The sequence below is a fragment of the Oncorhynchus gorbuscha genome, linkage group LG22 (assembly GCF_021184085.1).
Source record: "Oncorhynchus gorbuscha isolate QuinsamMale2020 ecotype Even-year linkage group LG22, OgorEven_v1.0, whole genome shotgun sequence".
Lineage (NCBI taxonomy): Eukaryota > Metazoa > Chordata > Actinopteri > Salmoniformes > Salmonidae > Oncorhynchus > Oncorhynchus gorbuscha.
The window spans coordinates 4,345,686-4,371,498 of record NC_060194.1 but is presented as its reverse complement, the minus strand read 5'-3'; the positions used below and the strand labels follow the sequence as shown (position 1 = coordinate 4,371,498).

At 40.3% G+C, this 25,813-nt stretch overlaps 1 protein-coding gene across 1 annotated transcript in view; it reads left to right on the top strand.

The window, feature by feature from the left end:
• The first annotated feature begins 6,779 nt into the window (after window positions 1-6,779).
• Window positions 6,780-25,813, top strand: part of fam49ba (family with sequence similarity 49 member Ba) — a 40,224-nt gene continuing 21,190 nt past the window's right edge. Inside the window, exons 1-3 of the mRNA XM_046321967.1 lie at window positions 6,780-6,937; window positions 22,911-23,000; window positions 25,042-25,163. Of these exons, the coding sequence (XP_046177923.1) occupies window positions 22,928-23,000; window positions 25,042-25,163 (195 nt within the window). The 5' untranslated portion in view covers window positions 6,780-6,937; window positions 22,911-22,927. The remainder of the gene's footprint in view (window positions 6,938-22,910; window positions 23,001-25,041; window positions 25,164-25,813) is intronic.

The following is a 25,813-nucleotide window of genomic DNA, read 5'->3' as shown; positions in this document are numbered from 1 at the left end:
GTTTCTTCCTAGGTTTTGGCCTTTCTAGGGACTAGCCACCGGTTTACACCATTGTTTGCCAGTTTTAGGCTGGGTTTCTGTACAGCACTTTGAGATATCAGCTGACGTACGAAGGGCTATATAAATAAATTTGATTTGATTTGATTTGATTTAGAGGTCTCCACCACTACCAGTGGAGTGGGGTGAGATACGTAGCCATAACCACTAGAGGTCTCCACCACTACCAGTGGAGTGGGGTGAGATACGTAACCATAACCACTAGAGGTCTCCACCACTACCAGTGGAGTGGGGTGAGATACGTAGCCATAACCACTAGAGGTCTCCACCACTACCAGTGGAGTGGGGTGAGATACGTAGCCATAACCACTAGAGGTCTCCACCACTACCAGTGGAGAGGGGTGAGATACGTAGCCATAACCACTAGAGGTCTCCACCACTACCAGTGGAGTGGGGTGAGATACGTAGCCATAACCACTAGAGGTCTCCACCACTACCAGTGGAGTAGGAGAGGTAACCTTAACCATCAGAGGCCTCCACCAAATCAAATCAAATTTATTTATATAGCCCTTCGTACATCAGCTGATATCTCAAAGTGCTGTACAGAAACCCAGCCTAAAACCCCAAACAGCAAACAATGCAGGTGTAAAAGCACGGTGGCTAGGAAAAACTCCCTAGAAAGGCCAAAACCTAGGAAGAAACCTAGAGAGGAACCAGGCTATGTGGGGTGGCCAGTCCTCTTCTGGCTGTGCCGGGTAGAGATTATAACAGAACATGACCAAGATGTTAAAATGTTCATAAATGACCAGCATGGTCGAATAATAATAAGGCAGAACAGTTGAAACTGGAGCAGCAGCACAGTCAGGTGGACTGGGGACAGCAAGGAGCAATCATGTCAGGTAGTCCTGGGGCACGGTCCTGGGGCTCAGGTCCTCCGAGAGAGAGAAAGAAAGAGAGAATTAGAGAGAGCATATGTGGGGTGGCCAGTCCTCTTCTGGCTGTGCCAGGTGGAGATTATAACAGAACGTGGCCAAGATGTTCAAATGTTCATAAATGACCAGCATGGTTGAATAATAGTAAGGCAGAACAGTTGAAACTGGAGCAGCAGCATGGCCAGGTGGACTGGGGACAGCAAGGAGTCATCATGTCAGGTAGTCCTGGGACATGGCCCTAGGGCCCAGGCCAGTTGAAACTGGAGCAGCAGCATGGCCAGGTGGACTGGGGACAGCAAGGAGTCATCATGTCAGGTAGTCCTGGGGCATGGTCCTAGGGCTCAGGTCCTCCGAGAGAGAGAAAGAAAGAGAGAAGGAGAGAATTAGAGAACGCACCCTTAGATTCACACAGGACACCGATTAGGACAGAAGTACTCCAGATATAACAAACTGACCCTAGCCCCCCGACACATAAACTACTGCAGCATAAATACTGGAGGCTGAGACACCACTACCAGTGGAGAGGGATGACATAGTTAACCATAACCAGCAGATGCTTCCATTACTACCAGTGGAGTGGGACAGGTATCTATAACCAGCAGATGTCTCCACCACTACCAGTGGAGTGGTACGGGTACCCATAACCAGCAGAGATCTCCACCACGGCAGGTAGAACAGGTTGACATGGTAGCCATAACCAGTAGAGGCCTCCACCACTACCACTTCATCACAGTGATTACGTGTCGTAAAGGTGAGTTCCATGAGAGAGAGAGAGAGAGAGAGAGAGAGAGAGAGAGAGAGAGAGAGAGAGAGAGAGAGAGAGAGAGAGAGAGAGAGAGAGAGAGAGAGAGAGAGAGAGAGAGAGAGAGAGAGAGAGAGAGAGAGAGAGAGAGAGAGAGAGAGAGAGAGAGAGAGTGCCTCTCCAAGCTCATAGAGTTTGATGATTGATGACCTGTAATAGTGTATTGCATGTGTTAACTTCATGCAAGAGAGAGGCAGCCATGATTTTATTTTTGATAATTGTGTAGAGTGGATTTGAGTTTGACCTGCCATACCAACATTTTTTGTAAATGTTTTCAACCGTATGTTTCTGTTTATTATTACAGTAAAGTAACTGTATTATACATTGAACATATTTTGCTAAGTTTCAAACCATAACCGTGTGTAGAGCAGCAGTAGTAACATCCTGAAATAGGGGAAGTGAGAGAAATACTGGGAAATTATTCATACAGTAGCAGAGAAAATGTACAAAATGGTAGTTTAATTGAATACATTCACATTACAGTCACACCAGTATTCAGTACAGTATGAATGGCCATGGCCCCCAAGAATGATTGGACTGTACCAGAGTAAGTTCCCCGCTGCAAGGCCCCCTTATCCTTGTACATTTGCAAGTTAAGATTTGTCTGAATCCTTTTCTCAAAGTTACTAGAAATGAGCATTTAAAACGAGTTTTTATTTAAAATGGGGGCATAACCCCAGATTACAGTCGCAAAATGTGTCCTGCCCCAATGTCAGAGTCCTAGTAGCCAAAATAAGTGAATGTGAAAGATGGGCTTGGCCTACAGTGTATCAATGTCAAAAGCCATCACACGTTGAATACAATTGCACACAGCATCTGCGTTCAGATTGCTGCTGTCACAAAAGTGTCACTTCCTGCTTGCAAAATCAATTCCTTTTATAGTTATGAGGTCCCTCACCGAGGTAAAGTAGGTTTTATATCAGACATTCCCCTTTAAATCTCTTGTTCGCAATAACTTTTGCATTGATTGTCATAGGAACATCAAAACAAGTGCTAATTATTCTAAAAATGTCTGGCCTACTTTTTTTGTCACAAAGTGCTTATACAGAAACACAGCCTAAAACCTCAAACAGCAAGAAATTCAGATGTAGAAGCACGGTGTCTAGGAAAAACTCCCTAGAAAGGCAGGAACCTAGGAAGAAACTCAGAGGAACCTGGCTCTGAGGGGTGGCCAGTCCTCTTCTGGCTGTGCCAAGTGGAGATTATAACAGAACATGGCCAGATTTTTCTTCAAGACGTTCAAACGTTCATAGATGACCAGCTGGGTCAAATAATAATCAGTGGTTGTAGAGGTTACAACCTTAGGAGTAAATGTCAGTTGGATTTTCATAGCCGAGCACTCAGAGGTCGAGACAGCAGGTGTGGTAGAGACGAGGAAGAGAGGGAGAGAGAAGGAGAGTCGAAAACAGCAGGTCCGGGACCAGGTAGCACGTCCGGTGAACAGGATCTGGAGCAGCAGCACGGCCAGGTGGACTGGGGACAGCCAGGAGTCATCAGGCCTGAGGCCTAGTCCTAGGGCTCAGGTCCTTCGAGAGGGAGAGCATACTTAAATTCACACGGGAGAATTACACCAGATACATTTTTATGCAAATCAAAGGTTGTATGTGTTGATTTGATAGAAATAAGGAAATCATTTAAAAATGCATTTAAATCTCTTGTTCGCAATAACTTTTGCATTGATTGTGATAGAACCATCAAAACAAGTGCAAAATATTCTAAAAACATCTGGGAAAGAAGTTCAAAGACGAGACAGATACTTTAATTTGAGAAACAGGAAGGACTGAGATCAAAAAGAGGATAACAGAATGCAGAGAATATTTAAAACATTTCATGATTAATCCTATCTTCATGGATTCACCCTCTTATTATATTGAAAAACTTTGTCTCTTTCTTAAAAAATGTTGATTTAGCTTTAGTTCTGTAAACCATTTATCAACAGTATCTACTGAATCTCAATTGCTCAAAATGTATTTTTCAATATTTTCAATAAATCACTAACTCAAGATGAACTGGAAGAGGTGGCTGACTGGACGAGGTGGCTGACTGGACGAGGTGGCTGACTGGACGAGGTGGCTGACTGGACGAGGTGGCTGACTGGACGAGGTGGCTGCAGCTAATGTCCATGAATCCCAGTAAAGTATCCTGGCCAAACACGCCCCCATTCACATCAACTGGGCTGTACAGGAGTGGGTCAAGAGCTTTAAGTTCCTTGTGTTCACATCGCTAAGGACCTATCATGGTCCAAACACACCAACACAGTCACGAACAGGGCACGACAACGCCTCTTCCGCCTCAGGAAGCTGAAAAGATTTGGCATGGGCCCTCAGATCCTTAAAATATTCAACAGCAACAGCGAGTGTCTGGACAGGCTGCATCACAGCTTGGTATGGCAACTGCTCTGCATCCGTCCATAAGGGTAGTGCATATGTCCCAGTACATCACTGGGGTCGAACTCCCTGCCATCCAGGACCTCTATACCAGGCGGTGTCAGAGGAAGGCCCTACAAATGGTCAGACTCCAGCCATTCAAGTCTGGGACCAAAAGGTTCCTGAACAGCATCTAGCCATAAGACTGCTAAATAGTTAACCAAATAGCTACCCGGACAATCTGCAACCCTTTTACTATTTTTGGACTGTGAACACACACTGGACTCTACCCATACACTCACACACACTGGACTCTACCCATACACTCACACACACTGGACTCTACCCATACACTCACACACACTGGACTCTACCCATACACTCACACACACTGGACTCTACCCATACACTCACACACACTGGACTCTACCCATACACTCACACACACTGGACTCTACCCATACACTCACACACACTGGACTCTACCCATACACTCACACACACTGGACTCTACCCATACACTCACACACACTGGACTCTACCCATACACTCACACACACTGGACTCTACCCATACACTCACACACACTGGACTCTACCCATACACTCACACACACTGGACTCTACCCATACACTCACACACACTGGACTCTACCCATACACTCACACACACTGGACTCTACCCATACACTCACACACACTGGACTCTACCCATACACGCACTGGACTCTACCCATACACACACACACACTGGACTCTACCCATACACTCACACACACTGGACTCTACCCATACACTCACACACACTGGACTCTACCCATACACTCACACACACTGGACTCTACCCATACACTCACACACTGGACTCTACCCATACACTCACACACACTGGACTCTACCCATACACTCACACACACTGGACTCTACCCATACACTCACACACACTGGACTCTACCCATACACACACTGGACTCTACCCATACACACACACACACTGGACTCTACCCATACACGCACACACACTAGACTCTACCCATACACTCACACACACTGGACTCTACCCATACACTCACACACACTGGACTCTACTCATACACTCACACATACTGACACTGACACGCCAACACATGCACACATCATTTTAAAATAAGGAGGCAATGCATGCACCTAATTAGCATATTAATACAATCCCCATCAAAATCTGTCCGTTTCAGCTATGGGCCAAGTCTCAATCCTCAGCATCTGCCGATATCGGCCTTCCGCTTCTGCGGTGAAAAGTGGCAGAGCTACGGAGGTGTTTCAAAGTCCAGGAGACATTACGAAATTCGGTCTTCTCACGAAAACGTCTGTACGCCGAACAGTTTGGGCTACAAACTATTATGACCACTCTATCGAAAGACGAGACTCTAACGAACACAAGAGATGTAGATCTACCACATAGATAGGACGGACACTTCGAAACAAATGTCCTTTTGATTTAGTTTTGAGCTATCTGGTTTTCCATGTTTGAATCTGTTATTCAATGTGTTTCGAAAGGATAATAGCAGTAAGTTTCATCAAATACATGTAAAAATATTTTTGTTTTATATTTTTTATATTTGTTTTATACCTACAGCGATCCTACAAGTATACATCTAATGGCTAAACGACCAACTTAAAATATTTCAATATGTTAGCTTAGTAGAAATCCAGCCCCGTGCCCTTAGAGTCTAGGGAGTTATAGGGCAGGGCAATGTCTCCTCTTCCTTAGTCCACAGACAGCAATATGTTAGCTTAGTAGAAATCCAGCCCCGTGCCCTTAGAGTCTAGGGAGTTATAGGGCAGGGCAATGTCTCCTCTTCCTTAGTCCACAGAGAGCAATATGTTAGCTTAGTAGAAATCCAGCCCCGTGCCCTTAGAGTCTAGGGAGTTATAGGGCAGGGCAATGTCTCCTCTTCCTTAGTCCACAGAGAGCAATATGTTAGCTTAGTAGAAATCCAGCCCCGTGCCCTTAGAGTCTAGGGAGTTATAGGGCAGGGCAATGTCTCCTCTTCCTTAGTCCACAGAGAGCAATTGACAATTTGTTTCACAGGACCAGAACCTCAAAGTAACAGATTCATATACTGCCTTTGATTGGCTGACCCCACGGTATGATAAGGCACCTGGCAACCTGATCCCTAGCAACCAATCGGTTTGGTTCGGGCCAGAGGTGGGAAGGGCCAGTTACATATTTTGTCTCTGAGAGAGGGCTGTGAGATGGTGTGCTAAAAGTCACCGGCAGGTAATTCTGTAACACAATTAGCGAAACCAAAACTTGTATGGCGGTGATGCCTTGTGTCAGTTCCATTGATGGTTTGAATAATTTAGTTTTAGTTTGATGCTTCTATGATGATCCATTAAAAATGTATTGAGGATAAAAGACTAAAATGCATTTTTATATGATTTGATTATTTCTATCAAATCAACACAACTTTTTATGCAAATCAAAGGTTGTAAAAGTAGGCCAGACATTTTTTAAATAATTTGCACTTGTTTTGATGTTTCTATGACAATGCAAAAGTGATTGTGAGCAAGAGATTTAACGTCAAATGTCAAATGTCTGTTGAATGTCTGTTGAATGTCTGATATAAAACCTACTTTACCTCGGTTCAGCCCTCTCGGTGATGGCTGGTGACGTCGTACAAATAATCCGCAGTACTAGAAGGAACCTGTGCAATTGACAACCATCATTTTTCCGGGTTGGCCTGTCATGCAAAAGGAGGCACACGGGACCGCGTACCTGGTTGTTTTGAGTTCTACGTGTTAATACGAAGATTTCCTTATCGATTCCAGGTGTAGACCTATACTTTCTCGATCTTGAAGGTATGTGTTTATCTGGACTGTAATCTACTGTTGTGCTTTCACTTTGAAGGTACTAAATTGTCTTCAATTCGTCTTTGTAGAGTTACTACAAACGCGCAGCATGATTTCAGGCATTAGCAACAGGTATCATGACTAAAAAAATGTGTTAATGTTTTGGTTGTAGCATGTTGAAACACTTTTGTCTGTAAACAAATGAAGTTGGGCGCCTGAGTGATAGCCTATATACTTTATACTTCAAATTGTTATAAACTGATAAAGCAAACTCACATATGAACTCGACGGCTGAAAATTGAATAGCCTAAGAGAAAGCAATTTGTTGATTTAAATTCTCATCTCAAAGAATGATCATGCTTATGTCAAATAATTCGCTAAATGGTTATAGTTGAACACAGAACTGAAGTTCTGCTGGTGTGAGAATAGAACCAGTCTTTACAAATTGAAAGGAAAAAAGCAAAACTATTCTCATACTTCCTCAATGTGAAGGCAGCTTTTCAAAGTAATTATATCACTTCCTCATTTTGTTTATTCAAAACACGCATTTAATTCGCCAAGTTCTCTCATTTGCTTTGCCGATCTTATGCATTGTTACTTATAGTTTGAGATGTGTTATTTTGTGCAACAATGTAATTTTGTGTAACGATACAATACAATAGATTTTTTTTATTGAAGGTTACAAGTAGACTACAAACAGTTATTCAGCCTTGATAACATTTCCCAGGAGAGAAAGGTAGGCAGGCAGCAGGAGAGAAGAGGTCTTATCGGCATTCACTTGAATGATACTACGATATATTGCAAAGAGAAGAGGTCGTAGAGGCATTCACTTGAATGATAGTACAATATATGCAGGAGGACGTTTAGCAGATTTTAGGAAGCAATAGCCAGTGATGAAACAGAAAGGACTCTGTCACCTGTGCTTTGACATGCATTGCATCTGTAAGAACAAGGTTGATGATTCTGCATGGAAATTAAAGGACTTGAGATGCGCTATGCAGATATAGCTCCTCCATTTCCTGGTTCTTGTAATTCGAATAATTAGCCTAAATTCGGTTTAAGTGACAAGACAATAAAGTATAGCGTAGAGAGTCATTGTACCATCTAAACAGCGGCGAAATATATTTTCCAGAACCAAAAATATAGTTTTTTACACCTGTTTGAAACTGATGTACAAAACCGAAAGTACAAGACGCAAAAACGAAACTTAAGAACGGGAAGTGTAGAAATACCGCACATAGCACAGATCGACCCCTTCTTAGACTTGCTTTCGATGGGAATGACAGATCTAACACTTATATTTCTATGTGAATATGGTCGGACAGCCCAAAAAGTTACATATTGCAGCTTGAAAGGCTTATCATACTAAGAATGATCTTTGTCTGTTAGTTCTGCTTGCTGGAGTTGTGTATTGCCTTGTACTTCACAGATCATACTTTATTTGAGTTAAAAACCTGTGCAGAGAACTTACTGAAAGCTTCAGTGTGGGAGTTGATGTCTGACTCTACTGCAATGCTATCTTTTGGTATACATCCTTTGTAATGAGATGAACCTCTCAATCTCTGTGCTGTGGTGTCAGTTACTAGTGGGTAGAGTAATCACCTCATGTTCAGCTATTGTCTGTTTATTTGCAAACCCTTGAAATTGTGCATGCTGCAAACAGGTATTGCAGTTATAAGTACTATATTGGTGTATGTAGTATACTAGACTGTAATTCCATTTCAAAGTGGGACCACTTTGTGGTTAGAGTTATTACTCAGCTACATGAGATCCACAGCAAGGTGACTTCCTTCAAATCAACCAAGACTGCCGCAATTGGCTCTTCTCAGTTTGTGCCATCCTTTCAGGTCTGTCCACATTTGGAACAGCCAGCCAATAGTGGAAGTCTTCTTGGGAGATTTAACTTTCATTGATATTGATTTTTCTAAGTAAGAAGTCATGTTTTAGAGTAAACCCATACGTAGAATGTATGCACACATGACTGTAAGTCGCTTTGGATAAAAGCGTCTGCTAAATGGCATATATTATTATTATATTATGTTTTAGAGTAAACCTTTTGCTAAATTAAGTTGAAGTTTTATTAGTCATATGTACAGGATACACATGGTATACATTGTCCAACGAAATGCTTACTTGCAGGTTCCTTCTAGACAATGCAACAACAATAATAAATTATAAATTATAAGAATACAAACATAAAATGGCTCAGTGGAATAGAATAAACATTTATAACAGTGATGAAGTTCCTAATATTGGAATGATTATGAGTTGTAACGTAGTGATGAAGTTCCTAATATTTTAATGATTATGAGTTGTAACGTAGTGATGAAGTTCCTAATATTGGAATGATTATGAGTAGTAACGTAGTGATGAAGTTCCTAATATTGGAATGAGTATGAGTAGTAACGTAGTTCCTAATATTGGAATGAGTATGAGTAGTAACGTAGTTCCTAATATTGGAATGAGTATGAGTAGTAACATAGTGATGAGTTTGTTCATGCTTCTACATCTGCTCTGGCAGAATGTTTACACATCATGGCATTATAGATGTATCAGCCCAAACGCAGCCCTGTCACTGGGCTAGAGAAATCTAACCACTTTCAAATTCATAGACTGACATCATTTTAAATAGGGCCGTCTCCATTTAGTTGACTGGCTGATTGTTTGGTCGATAGTATGTTGACAGATTTCTTTAGTCGAGCAGTAGTAAACCAATTAAATAATTGAATGGTGTACAAGACACCAGTCTGATTGGTTCCTGTCTGAGTGGACTAATCCATTGTGGAGGATGGCACGGTCCATCACTAAGACTTGTGCTACTGAAATGGTATATTGTTTTATTACGTAAGAACAATGGTGCAATACTAATAAACATTTTATTATTTTATAACAAATGCACTTTCTCCTGCATTGGATAGCGGTCGTTGTCTGCGGTTCTGAAACATCAGTGCGCTGTTGAATTGGCACCTTTTCCTTGACCATGTTGCTATGTGCATAATAGCAACGTTAACCAGCATATTGGTGTTGAGAACAATGCGGTAGAGGGAGAAGCGGAGTTAGGAGACGAGAAAACAGCCCCTGCCTTATTGTCTACGAAAAGTGAGGAGAGAGGAAACCCCAACTTAATTAGGTCTGTAATCAATAACCTAACTGTTAAATGTGGTTGGCTTTATAAATCATCCATATATATCGACAGAAATAAGACAGATCCTGTTTCTGCTTGTGTTTCTTTAATAGCCTACTGTTTCAGTGAGCACCAAGACTCACACCAAGCTTCACACAACCACATGTCAGTTAAACAATTTCACAAATGTGTCTGTTTTTAATGTTTGCTAAGCTGAAATAAAGGCTTTACACGTTTTATTAGTTAGAACAGCCTCTCTGGTATTACTTACCATTTATTTAGTGTTGTTTACACTCTTCCAAAATTGTCAGAAAAGTAATATTTATAAAAATAATAACCCTCCTTTTTCTTGATCTCCGTATCGTTATTATGTTGTTATTATTAGTAGGCTTAGTATAGCAGCTTTGTGTAACCACCACCGAGCTGCAGGCCAAAGAGTGCATCCTGTTTAGTCTTAAAACCGTAACTCACGTAGGCCTATATTTAATATAATAATATAATAATAATATATAATAATATATGCCATTTAGCAGACGCTTTTATCCAAAGCGACTTACAGTCATGTGTGCATACATTCTACGTATGGGTGGTCCCGGGGATCGAACCCACTACCCTGGCGTTACAAGCGCCATGCTCTACCAACTGAGCTACAGAAGGACCACTGCATCAGTCAGTCATTCATTTGTTCGTGTCATCACACAGCAGATGAGTCATTCATGATTTGAAATGCAATCAAGCATTTTAGTTTTAGTTTTAAAATAAAGCGACCCTTGGAGAATTAGCATAAACAAAAAAATACACCGTTCCATTTTGGAAATTGCATTCACAAATGAATGTGACTGTTTTTAGTCTTCGCTGTAATAAAGGCTTTACAAAAAAAAACATTGCGACAGACTCTCTGGTACGCTTGTCATGTATTTAGTGTTGTTTACATTGTTCCAAATGGTCAGAAAATTATATTGTAATCTAACAGCACATGGTTGATCCACATATTAGTACTTTCTCCTTACCTTCTTTTTCTTTTTTTTCCCACAACTAGTCAAATTTATTCCACACATCTGACTTTCCCTTTACCTCACGAGCAACCAGTAAACATGCCCCTGTTTAGAGTTTATTTGCCACGTCCTCTGCATCCGTTTTGCTGTCACATGTGTTCGGAGTTTGTTATAACCAATATATTGATGTGACTATGATATTAAGCTATAGTTCAGGCCCTATTGGTCAACTACATGCGATGCATACATGTGTCATGTAAAGACAGCAAGAGTTGAGGAATAGGGAATCAGTTTCGGTATCAGGACTTCTCAGTCAGAAATTTCTGTAATTATGTTGCAACATAAACACTGATGAAGTTCTGTAGTTGTCGCAGCAGCAGGGAGGACAGAGAGACAACGGGTGCTAGTCACACATTCACTCGCTGTCATTTTTTAAACACAGCACAGCATGTCTGAGCACAATCGAATTAAGAAATGTCAACCAATCGATTGGTCGAAAGAATAGACAGCTCTCGGTCTACCAATATTTTTTGGGGTGAAAAATTACATTATTGGGTTATTCTGAGGCGTTTATAAGTTATATTCTACTCAAAATATTCTGTATCATTAAATTAAATAGCCATTGAATTGCAGGAAATACAGTTGAAGTCGGAAGTTTACATACACTTAGGTTGTAGTCATTAAAACTCATTTTTCAACCACTCCACAAATTTCTTGTTAACAAACTATAGTTTTGGCAAGTCAGTTAGGATAGCTACTTTGTGCATGAAGTTTACATTCACTAAGTTTACTGTGCTTTCAAACAGTTTAGAAAATTGCAGAAAAGGATGTCATGGCTTTAGAAACTTCTGAGTAGCTAATTGACATCATTTGAGTCAATTGGAGGTGCACCTGTGGATGTATTTCAAGGCCTGCCTTCAAACTCAGTGCCTCTTTGCTTGACATCATAGGAAAATCGAAAGAAATCAGCCAAGACCTCAGAAAAACAATTGTAGAACTCCACAAGTCTGTTTCATCCTTGGGAGCAATTTCCAAATGCCTGAAGGCACCACGTTCATCTGTACAAACAATAGTACGCAAGTATAAACACCATGGGACCATGCAGCCATCATACCGCTCAGGAAGGAGACACCTTCTGTTTCCTAGAGATGAACGTACTTTGGTGCGAAAAGTGCAAATCAATCCCAGAACAACAGCAATGGACCTTGTGAAGATGCTGGAGGAAACGGGTACAAAAATATCTATATCCACAGTAAAACAAGTCCTTTATTGACATAACCTGAAAGGCCGCTCAGCAAGGAAGAAGCCGAAACCACCATTAAAAAGCCAGACTACGGTTTGCAACTGCACATGGGGACAGAGATTGTACTTTTTGTAGAAATGTCCTCTGGTCTGATGAAACAAAAATATAACTGTTTGGCATAATGCCCATTGTTATGTATGGAGGAAAAAGGGGGAGGCTTGCAAGCTGAAGAACACCATCCTAACTGTGAAGCACTGGGGTGGCAGCATCATGTTGTGGGGGTGCTTTGCTGCAGGAGGGACTGGTGCACTTTACAAATAGATGGCTTCATGAGGCAGGAAAATTATGTGGATATATTGAAGCAACATCTCAAGACATCAGTCAGGAAGTTAAAGCTTGGTCACAAATGGGTCTTCCAAATGGACAATGACCCCAAGGATACTTCCAAAGTTGTGGCAAAATGGCTTAAGAACAAGAAAGTCAAGGTATTGGTGGGGCCATCACAAAGTCCTTACCTCAATCCTATAGAAAATGTGTGGGCAGAACTGAAAAAGCATGTGCGAGCAAGGAGGCCTACAAACCTGACTCAGTTACACCAGCTCTGTCAGGAGGAATGGGTCAACATTCACCCAACTTATTGTGGGAAGTTTGTGGAAGACTACCCGAAACATTTGACCCAAGTTAACAATGTAAATGCAATGCTACCAAATACTAATTGAGTGTATGTAAACTTCTGACCCACTGGGAATGTGATAAAAGTTATAAAAGCTGAAATAAATAATTCTCTTTACTATTATTCTGGCATTTCACATTCTTAAAATAAGATGGTGATCCTAACTGACCTAAAACAGGGCATTTTTACTTGGATTAAATGTCAGGAATGATGAAAAACTGAGTTTAAATGTATTTGGCTAAGGTGTATTTAAACTTCTGACTTCAACTGTAGATTCTGCCTTAACATTTACCTTGCAACAGAAGAATGTACACGTGTTCAAGGTATGTAGAGGTAACTGTATCTCTGGTGTGTGAATACTATAATGTTGAGCCTAAGAAGTGTTATGGAAATCAAAATGATAGGAGAGCAAGGTTTAGTCTGCATAGGGCAGGACCAGAAGGTGGCCATTATTGTGTCAGTGAAAGTCTAGGTTTTGGCTGTGCATTCCTATGTGCTGCAGCGTAACTTAAGTGCGGCTTGACATAGCCTTAAGGCAAAGATACTTGTCTGACTAGCTAGCTCTGTAAGTGTTGATTTGTGTTTGGCCTCTTGTCTCTCTCCTGTATGCCAGGGTTCTTTCATGGATGCTAGTGTTTTGGTAATGAAGATGCACTGCTTGTACCGGTGTTATGAAGTTTTTATTCCTTCCTTGAATGTTTTAGGTTTACCTGTGATATAATTTTTTACATAAAGCTGCAGAGACCATGAATGTAGCATGATGATTACATCATGAATACAACAACATGTTATCACAATCATACACTGCATGTCACATCTGTTAAGTAAACATCTGGATGTTCCTAGACCACATTGCTGCTATACTAATGGTCTATTGCTGGTCTGAAAGAGAAATTGGAGTTTGTCACCGACAGATGTAGCGTTTACCTTTGTTACTTGGCTACAATTTGTTCAATGTGTTGTTAAGCTTGGCATGTCTGTTTGACAGACTGAAGATAGACACTGACACATTGCGGAAAAAGAATTGAGTGGAGAAGACAAGCGAGACAGCCAAACCAAAATACAGAGGAAATGCCAGTCTGATACTTTGTAACTTCCTGGGTGGCTTGTGTCTGATGTAGCACATTTGTCACACTATAAAATTGACACATCCGTCTTTAAACACTCTGCAACACGCTGCAGGACTAAAGCAATGTGAACTAGTCCCCAGAAGCCTTCAACATATTTGGAGTTGTCTTTTTCGTCATCTTACCCTCCTTTAGAAGTTAGCATGATACATCGAATTGAGGGTAACACATAAGCAGGGTTCAATCCAAAATGATGCTGTAGCGTGCTTGACATTTTAAAGTCCCAGTATGTAGCTTTGTGGGCGACCTGACCAAATGCACAAATAGACGTGTGTTTATCGGAGCTGTCGATCCCTTCTGTGTGCGCTATTTCTCAGTGATTTAGATTGTACAATGATTTTGTCAAAAACTGAAATTAGTCGAACACGATAGAATTTTAGCAACCAGGAAATGGCGGAGACATTTCTACATATTGTGGCTTTAAAGGTCATTTTCAATTGAGCCAATATCTGCAGCATTTACCTGGAATGCGATCTCTGCAGAAACCGTAACATTTTCTTTAAAATACACATGGTCTACAAATATGATCGGATAAAGTTACATTCTTCTGAAATGTATCCATTCACAGTGCCAATCCATTTTTAGACTTAAATTAATTATATTTTATTATTTAATTCAGAATAGAATATAACTTAAAATAGTTAAAATGTCTAACCCATCAGAATCCAACATATAAGCATTTTGTACTCCATTGTTTGTGAACAAACACTGTCTAGCCTCAAAACAAGGATAACACTATAATTTGTATCCCATGGATGGTCAGTCCTTGCATCAATAGCTCTGTCTATGAATTTGAGAGTGGTTACATTTCCCAGGCCCCGTCCCTCAGCGTTGTACTAAAACAGTGGGAGGGTGCCCTTTAATGTGTTTAATAATATAATAATAATATATGCCATTTAGCAGACGCTTTTATCCAAAGCGACTTACAGTCATGTGTGCATACATTCTACGTGTTTACCATAATACTTATTGTAAAATGTGGTATCGACAGTCAGAATGTCAAAGCAACTATTGCTGTTGTGCATCACTGAGTTTAAACCCCATAGGCAAATAACAATGCCTAATATTACACCTTCTCAGAGCTCCTAGATTTACAATGGTCAATAAGATGTAGTTTTCTAAAGAGATTTCTGTTGTTTATAGATATTAATTAGATATTATCTGTACATTTTTTTTAATGTATTTTACCTTTATTTAACTAGGCAAGTTCAGTTAAGAACAGATTCTTAATTTCAATGACGGCCTAGGAACAACATAATGTACACACTTCCTAAAGAATTTAGTTACATGCTTGCTTTGCTTCGTGTTTGCTCCATAATCTTTTTGTGAATGCTTTATGTTGCTGAGGTTCAATATTTGGCAAGCATTCAAATTGGTTATGAAGTTAAAGTAGCTCCTTTGTAGTTGCGTTTTACTATTTTATAAATCCTTTAAAAAACCTTTGTAGAAGTGTCCATGGTAAAAAAAAAATAGATTTGTTTGTGCATGTGTACTAGAGGTCGACTGATTGATTAGGGCCGATTTCAAGTTTTCATAACAATCAGTAATCGGCATTCAGCAGCAGGCTCGTAAGCATTCATTCAAACAGCACTTTCCCGCGTTTGCCAGCAGCTCTTAGCAATGCTTGAAGCACAGCGCTGTTTATGATTTCAAGCCTATCAATACTGGCAATACTATAGTGCCTATAAGAACATCCAATAGTCAAAGGTATATGAAATACAAAAGTTGTAGAGAGAAAAATTAAATAATTCCAATAATAACAACAACCTAAAACTTCTTAACTGGGCATATTGAAGACTCATGTTAAAAGGAACCACCAGCTTTCATATGTTCTCATGTTCTGAGCAAGGAACTGAAACGTTAGCTTTCTTACATGGCACATATTGCACTTTTACTTTCTTTTCCAACACTGTGTTTTTGCATTATTTAAACCAAAGTGAACATGTTTCATTATTTATTTGAGACTACATTTATTTTATGTATAATATTAAGTTAAAATAAAAGTGTTCATTGTTCATTCAGTATTGTTGTAATTGTCATTATTACAAATATATAAAAATCGACCGATTTAATTGGTATCTGCTTTCTTTGGAACTCCAATAATGGGTATCGGTATCGGTATCGGTATCGAAAAATCATAATCGGTCGACCTCTAGTGTGTGTGTGTGTGTGTACATGAGCTCAAGACACAAGAGGCTGCATAGCAGGCCTGCCTCTGCAAAAAGGAGGCTAACACTCAGATTCAGTAGTTGGTGGTAGCATGCCTTGGTGGAATAAACAATACTGTATGTAGGCCTCTCCCTAATTGAATAACTGGTGTAATGATGCATTGAGTTGTACTTCAAGCACACAAGTCCATAGGACTACTAAATAGTACACCTCTACAAAATGTTCATTCTGTCTAGTATGTCACAATGTTTTGTTGTGGATCCCACTAAAGCATTCAACTAGATTTGCAAAGTATGTTCATTCAGATGTATGTTTCAGTCAGACATGTATGCACAGTCACTCGATGGGTGGCAAGTTCACACAGGTTTCCCCCAAGTTGCGGATCACACCTCTCCTGCTCTTGGCATTTTTCTGTGCTCTCTCGTTCCCCTTTTATTCCATGGCACAGATACAGGAATATGCAGTAGACTAGAGGGCTAAACTACAAAGATACACAGATACATGGGTATGCTTTAGACTAGAGGGCTAAACTACAAAGATACACAGATACATGGGTATGCTTTAGACTAGAGGGCTAAACTACAAAGATACACAGATACATGGGTATGCAGTAGACTAGAGGGGTAAACTACACAGATACATGGGTATGCAGTAGACTAGAGGGGTATACTACACATATACATGGGTATACAGTAGACTAGAGGGGTAAACTACACAGATACACAGATACATGGGTATGCTTTAGACTAGAGGGCTAAACTACAAAGATACACAGATACATGGGTATGCTTTAGACTAGAGGGCTAAACTACAAAGATACACAGATACATGGGTATGCTTTAGACTAGAGGGCTAAACTACGAAGATACACAGATACATGGGTATGCAGTAGACTAGAGGGGTAAACTACACAGATACATGGGTATGCAGTAGACTAGAGGGATAAACTACACAGATACACAGATACAGGAATATGCAGTAGACTAGAGGGCTAAACTACACAGATACACAGATACAGGAATATGCAGTAGACTAGAGGGGTAAACTACACAGATACACAGATACATGGGTATGCTTTAGACTAGAGGGCTAAACTACAAAGATACACAGATACATGGGTATGCTTTAGACTAGAGGGCTAAACTACAAAGATACACAGATACATGGGTATGCAGTAGACTAGAGGGGTAAACTACACAGATACATGGGTATGCAGTAGACTAGAGGGGTATACTACACATATACATGGGTATACAGTAGACTAGAGGGGTAAACTACACAGATACACAGATACATGGGTATGCTTTAGACTAGAGGGCTAAACTACAAAGATACACAGATACATGGGTATGCTTTAGACTAGAGGGCTAAACTACAAAGATACACAGATACATGGGTATGCTTTAGACTAGAGGGCTAAACTACGAAGATACACAGATACATGGGTATGCAGTAGACTAGAGGGGTAAACTACACAGATACATGGGTATGCAGTAGACTAGAGGGATAAACTACACAGATACACAGATACAGGAATATGCAGTAGACTAGAGGGCTAAACTACACAGATACACAGATACAGGAATATGCAGTAGACTAGAGGGGTAAACTACACAGATACACAGATACATGGGTATGCAGTAGACTAGAGGGGTAAACTACACAGATACACAGATACATGGGTATACAGTAGACTAGAGGGGTAAACTACACAGATACATGGGTATGCAGTAGACTAGAGGGGTAAACTACACAGATACATGGGTATGCAGTAGACTAGAGGGGTAAACTACACAGATACATGGGTATGCAGTAGACTAGAGGGGTAAACTACACAGATACATGGGTATGCAGTAGACTAGAGGGGTAAACTACACAGATACATGGGTATGCAGTAGACTAGAGGGGTAAACTACACAGATACACAGATACATGGGTATGCAGTAGACTAGAGGGGTAAACTACACAGATACATGGGTATGCAGTAGACTAGAGGGGTAAACTACAAAGATACACAGATACATGGGTATGCAGTAGACTAGAGGGGTAAACTACACAGATACATGGGTATGCAGTAGACTAGAGGGGTAAACTACACAGATACATGGGTATACAGTAGACTAGAGGGGTATACTACACAGATACACAGATACATGGGTATGCAGTAGACTAGAGGGATAAACTACACAGATACACAGATACATGGGTATGCAGTAGACTAGAGGGGTAAACTACACAGATACACAGATACATGGGTATGCAGTAGACTAGAGGGGTATACTACACAGATACATGGGTATGCAGTAGACTAGAGGGGTATACTACACAGATACATGGGTATGCAGTAGACTACAGGGGTAAACTACACAGATACATGGGTATGCAGTAGACTAGAGGGGTAAACTACAAAGGTACATGGGTATACAGTAGACTAGAGGGGTATACTACACAGATACACAGATACATGGGTATGCAGTAGACTAGAGGGGTATACTACACAGATACACAGGTACATGGGTATACAGTAGACTAGAGGGGTAAACTACAAAGATACACAGGTACATGGGTATGCAGTAGACTAGAGGGGTAAACTACACATATACACAGGTACATGGGTATGCAGTAGACTAGAGGGGTATACTACACAGATACATGGATATGCTTTAGACTAGAGGGGTATACTACACATATACATGGGTATGCAGTAGACTAGAGGGGTATACTACACAGATACATGGGTATGCAGTAGACTAGAGGGGTAAACTACAACGTACGTACGTTCAGTATAAATCAAGCTATTCTGTAAGACCAACAGACAGACCAGATTATATACAGTACCAGTCAAAAGTTTGGACAAACCAACTCATTGAACGATTTTTCTGTTTTTTTTAAACTCATTTCCACATTGACAAATAATAGTGAAGACATTAAAACAATGAAATAACACATATGGAATCATGTAGTAACCAACAAAGTGTTAAACACATCTAAATATATTTTATATTCTTCAAATAGCCACCCTTTGACTTGATGACAGCTTCACACACTCTTGCCATTCTCTCAACCAGCTTCAACTGGAACGCTTTTCCAGCAGTCTTGAAGGAGTTCCCACATATGCTGAGCACTTGTTGGCTGCTTTTCCTTCACTCTGCGGTCCAACTCATCCCAAACCATCTCAATTGGGTTGAGGTCGGGTGATTTTGGAGGCCAGTTCATCTGATGCAGCACTCCATCTCTCTCCTTCTTGGTCAAATATCCCTTACACAGCCTGTGTTGGGTCATTGTCCTGTTGAAAAACAAATGATAGTCCCACTAAGCACAAACGAGATGGGATGGCGTATCGCTGCAGAATGCTGTGGTAGCCATGCTGGTTAAGTGTGACTTGAATTCTAAATAAATCACTGACAGTGTCACCAGTACAGCACCCCCACATTCTCAAATGTGGACTATTCAGACCAAAAGAGAAATTTCCACCAGTCTAATGTTCATTGCTCGTGTTTCTTGGCCCAAGCAAGTCTCTTCTTATTATTGGTGTCCTTTAGTAGTGGTTTCTTTGCAGCAATTCAACCATGAAGGCCTGATTCACGCAGTTTCTTCTGAATAGTTGATGTTGAGATGTGTCTGTTGCTTGAACTCTGAAGCATTTATTTGGGCTGCAATTTCTGACGCTGGTAACTCTAATGAACCTATCCTCTGCAGCAGAGGTAACTCTGGGTCTTCCATTCCTGTGGCGGTCCTCATGAGAGCCAGTTAAAACTCTAATGAACGTATCCTCTGTAGCAGAGGTAACTCTGGGTCTTCCTCTCCTGTGGCGGTCCTCATGATGGCCAGTTTCATCATAGTGCTTGATGGTTTTTGCGACTTGATGGTTTTTGCGACTGCACTTTCAAAGTTCTTTAAATTCTCCGGACTGACTGACCTTCATGTCTTAAAGTAATGATGGACTGTCATTCCTCTTTGCTTATTTGAGCAGTTCTTGTCATAATATGGACTTGGCCTTTTACCAATTAGGGCTATCTTCTGTATACTCTCCCTACCTTGTCACAACAGAACTGATTGGTTCAAATGCATTAAGAAGGAAAGAAATTCCACAAATTAACTATTAACAAGGCACACCTGTTAATTGAAATGTATTCCAGGTGACTACCTCATGAAGCTGGTTGAGAGAATGCCAAGAGTGTTCAAAGCTGTCATCAAGCTTGTTAATAATACTTTGGAGAATCTGAAATATAAAATATATTTTGATTTGTTTAACACTTTTTTGGTTACTACATGATTCCATATGTGTTATATCATAGTTTTGATGTCTTCACTATTATTCTACAACGTAGAACATTTAAAAAAGAACGAAAACCCTTTGAATGGGAGGAGATGTGTCCAAACTTTTGATTGGTACTATACATGTATAAAATCAATCATTTTGGATTTACTGTATGCTACAAACATATCTAAAATACTGTGTGTTTGAATTACTTTCTGGGCAGCATTTAAAAAACCTTAATAATCTCAACTTTCCTTTTAACAATTTCCATGAATAGATGACAATATGGATGTGGATATGAGGTCAACGGCACGAATAAGCATTAATCACCGTAATCACGAGCTGCATTCTGTCTATTTAGAATATCACAGTTTTTTTAGGGCATTGCCTGGGCTACATTGCATGTGTAAAACCCAATTCCAGTGGGTCAGACGTTTACATACACTAAGTTGACTGTGCCTTTTAAACAGCTTGGACAATTCCAGAAAATTATGTCATGGCTTTAGAAGCTTCTGATAGGCTAGTTGACATCATTTGAGTCAATTGGAGGTGTACCTGTGGATGTATTTCAAGGTCTACCCTCAAACTCAGTGCCTCTTGCTTGACATCATGGGAAAATCGAAAGAAATAAGCCAAGTCCTCAGAAAAACAATTGTTGACCTCCACAAGTCTGGTTCATCCTTGGGAACAATTTCCAGAAGCCTGAAGGTACCACATACACCTGGACAAACAATAATATGCAAACCGCTCAGGAAGGAGACGCGTTTTGTCTCCTCGAGATGAACGTACTTTGGTGCGAAAAGTGCAAATAAATCCCAGAACAACAGCAAAGGACCTTGTGAAGATGCTGGAAGAAACAGGTACAAAAGTATCTATATCCACAGTAAAACGAGTCCCATATCGACAACCTGAAAGGCCGCTCAGCAAGGAAGAAGCCACTGCTCCAAAACCGCCATAAAAAAAGCCAGACTACGATTTGCATCTTTACTTGGGGACAAAGATCATACTTTTTGTAGAAATGTCCTCTGGTCTGATGAATCAAAAATAGAATTGTTTGGCCATAATGACCATCGTCATGTTTGGAGGAAAAAGGGGGATGCTTGCAAGCTGAAGAACACCATCCCAACCGTGAAACACTGCTTTGCTGCAGGAGGGACTGGTGCACATCAAAAAATAGATGGCTTCATCAGGAAGGGAAATTATGTGGATATATTGAAGCAACATCTCAAGACATCAGTCAGGAAGTTAAAGCTTGGTCGCAAATGGGTCTTCCAAATGGACAATGACCCCAAGCATACTTCCAAAGTTGTGGCAAAATGGCTTAAGGACAACAAAGTCAAGGTATTGGAATGGACATCAAAAAACCCTGACCTCTATCCTATAGAAAATGTGTGGGTAGAACTGAAAAAGTGTGTGCGAGCAAGGAGGCCAACAAACCTGACTCAGTTACACAAGCTCTGTCAGGAGGAATGGGCCAAAATTCACCCAAACTTATTGTGGGAAGCTTGTGGAAGGCTACCTGAAACATTTGTCCCAAGTTAAAGAATTTAAAGGCAATACACTCAATTAGTATTTGATAGCATGTAAACGTCTGACCCACTGGGAATGTGATGAAATAAATAAAAGCTGAAATAAATCATACTCTCTACTATTATTCTGATATTTCACATACTTAAAGTGGTGATCCTAACTGACCTAAGACAGGGAATTATTTATGGATTAGATGTCAGGAATTGAAAACTGAGTTTAAATGTATTTGGCTAAGGTGTATGTAAACTTCTGACTTTCAACTGTATGTATTTTCGTTTGTTACATCAATTAAACCATGCCCATTTCAAGCTTATCCATCTTCAAAATAAAAAGTTATTTCAGAATATTTAGGCAAGATAGCTGGCTAACTCATCGATCCTTCTTTGTAGTATAGCCCTGTGCTTACGATGAATTAGTCAGGTTAAGCCCTGTTGTAGGTGGCAGTTGGCAGTGAGGGAAGAGTTAATGTGGTGTCGCACGAACGCTTGACACACACACACACACACGACAAACATATGCACACACTCCTCTCCCCCTGTTCCTGTCCCCAAGTTGCAGCTGTTTTCTGTCACGCTCTCTGTGGCGTCCAGATGTGTCCGTCGTGACTGAGCAGGTGGCTGAGAGAGGGTTAGGCAGGCACGTACACACACGCATTTTACACACTCAAACAAGCAGACTCGGTTGTATGTTAATCTTGAAGTCGTCATGCAATATGCACGTGTTTTCTGGACAGATGGTCTCACAAAGACACACAATCACACAGACGTACGTGCCCCGCAATGCCCACAGGAATGGTGAGGGTACTAAATAAGGATGAGCCTGTCATGCATGTCTAATGTTACCCACCCCCCTGTGTTTAGGTTCTTGATTTGCCAGTATGGGGAACCTGATCAAGGTGTTGACCAGGGACATAGACAACAATGCAGGGAATTTCTTCCTGGACTTTGAGAGTAAGTGATTTACACGCATTCATGCACACACCACATCTATAGCGTCACTGAGTCCTCCAAAGAAAAAAGTGCTGGTAGGGTGGTGTATTGGGGTGAAATGATATTTAAAACAAACGTGTTACTTTCATTTCCTGAATTGCCTACTCTAAACTACCCAAGCCTAAAATATCCTCAGCCCTGATGTTATCTAGAAGTTGTCTAAAAGATTGAGGTTCCATGCATTCAGCTCGTCCCTGTACAAACTCAACCATGTTATTAGCAAAGTATCAAATCCATGGCCCTATTTTTCCTCTTAATTCTGGTCCAACATGTTGGAGACTACTTATGACTTCCATCCGGTTCAATTCAGATCCTTGATTTGCATAGTTCTCTTAAGGCAACAATTCATGGTAAGGCTAAAATACCAGTCTGTTCTATTGATCCACGTTTCAATAACAACTGGAGTTTTTTTCCTCACAGAGTATCTGGTGAATCTATTGGATTGGGATGCGGAAAGCATAGGAGCATCGCGCTTACCTATCAAATTTAGATCAAATATTTTTAAGGGCTTCAAAGGCACAGCAGGGTCTGGAAATTCTACCTGGCATGAAATCTGATTGGAGGATCAGATTGTGCTCACAAAAACCTCTCCCAGCTCTCTCTATTCCCCCCTCTCTCTCTCTCATCTTGGAATTTGCAGCTTAGGTCAGTTTTTGGAATTAGCTGAGCGTTAGTTTATGGGATTTTAGCAGGGCGAGAGAGGGAGAAATGCAGAGAAGTGAGTCGGGATTAAAAAATCTGGTAGAATGGATCAAATAATCTTTCGAAGGCCCGCGTAGGTAGGATACAGAGAAGGAAAGAGCTACCTGCTCCGTGACAACAAAAGGATTAATGATCCTATTAATAGGACCGGGGAGACTAGCCCATACAACATGCATTTAGTCAAAGAAACATTCCATATCAAATTAATACAAGAAGGCAGTGTTGCTGATGAAACGATGCAAGAGCACCCCCGAGTGTACAAAAGCTGGCAAAAATGGGCTTGAAAAAAAAAAAAAAATTTTTTTCCTAATAAAAAAATCCATAATTTTATATTTTTGGAAAAAGCTCTCTGTTTTTCTTTCTTTAGACATCGGGGAGTAGGGTGAGGGAGTAGCCATGACCTTTGGGGTGAGGGGACGAGCTTGGGTGGGAAATCATACACACTATTTATAATGTACAGACAATCAAGTTTATTTTGCAGCACTTAATAATATCTCCACTTAATGTACTGTATAATGGATTAGTAAATAGTTTATTCATTATTTAGTAATCATTACTCCATTTTTAAGATATTAATATCCTTATAAACCATTTACTAATCATTAGTTAAGTCTTTGCATGACCTCATCTAGTGTGGGCTATTTATACTTTATAAATACTTTATAAATGTTTTGAATGACCAGTGTAATTTCTCACAAAAAGATGGGCTTGCCATTGGTAGACATTCCGAAACTACTTGATGCTCCTTAAGGTCTCAAAATAAATCCTTAAGGATCATCAGGTACTGCTGAAATGTCTACAAATGGCATGTCCGTCGTTTTGTGAGAAATTACACTGGGCACTCAATACATTTATAAGGTATTCATAAATAGCCCACAATTTAGATGAGGTCACGCAAAAATACTCAACTAATGATTAGTGAATGGTTTATAAGAACCTATATTAAACATCTTATAAATGGAATCATTATGAAACACTATAAAATAGTTGTTTATAAATATGTGAATACCTAGGTCACTAACTTTACAAATTTGGGAGTAATTATTACTAAATGGCGAATAAACTATCTACTAATCCATTATAAATGCTTTATTACATGTTATTATTAAGTGCTACCCTGCACTATTTTAGTCTGTTTTGCATGTAGAGATAATTAACAACTAAAAAGGAATCACACCAAAAATTGCCCAATGCTCTCACTGATGCACAGACGAATACTGGTACTCTGCGCCACTTTGCTTCAACATACTATAAAAGTTGTATCAATGTTTGCTCTGAATTGCTTCCTGACCTACTCCAGATGCCCAGCCTACAGAGGCAGAGAGGGCAGTATGGGAGCAGGTGAACGAGGTACTGATGGAGGCTCTGGCTATCCTAGATGACCTGCAGTCCTACAACGGAGCAGGAGATGAGATACGACAGGTGGGTTAAGTTAATAAACACCAGAGTTTGGTTAAATTTCCTCAATCTTAGCAAATGTTCTGGAAAATACTGGAATATTTTAGCATTCTAGTGCAGAGGTATTCAACCTGAGGTCCATGGCCCCGAGGTACAGCAGTTAGTAGGCAATATTCTTTTTAAAAAACATTTAAAAAAATGTTTTATGAATGTACCTTCAGTATTCATATTTTTTTAAGATGTGAACTTTATTTCTCAATAAATATTGAGCAAATTACACTCATTACAGTATCTGCCAGGCTTTGAAAAAGCTCCCACGAGTACCTGGCAGCTGGTTAGCTTTCTTGACATGGACATTTTGCTAACATATGATGGGGGTCCCTGTGTCACCTTTTGCCCAACATTTTAATACCACTGAATTAAACGCAAAGGACATTTAGAAATGTTATGTCAAACTCTTATGGCTTTCATTACCAGAAGCCAATTGTGGCTTATTACAGGCTAGTGTTCAGGGTTGCCATGGAAACGGGGGAGCCAGTTTTGTCTTCAGCTACTGATCACTTTTTCTCTGTGCAAATGTTCCCGAATTCTTCTTACAAATGTGTTTGTTGTTCAAACCGTCTCATTGTGTGTAAAAAGGGGGTCCATTGAGGAGTTTCATCTGACATTGTAAT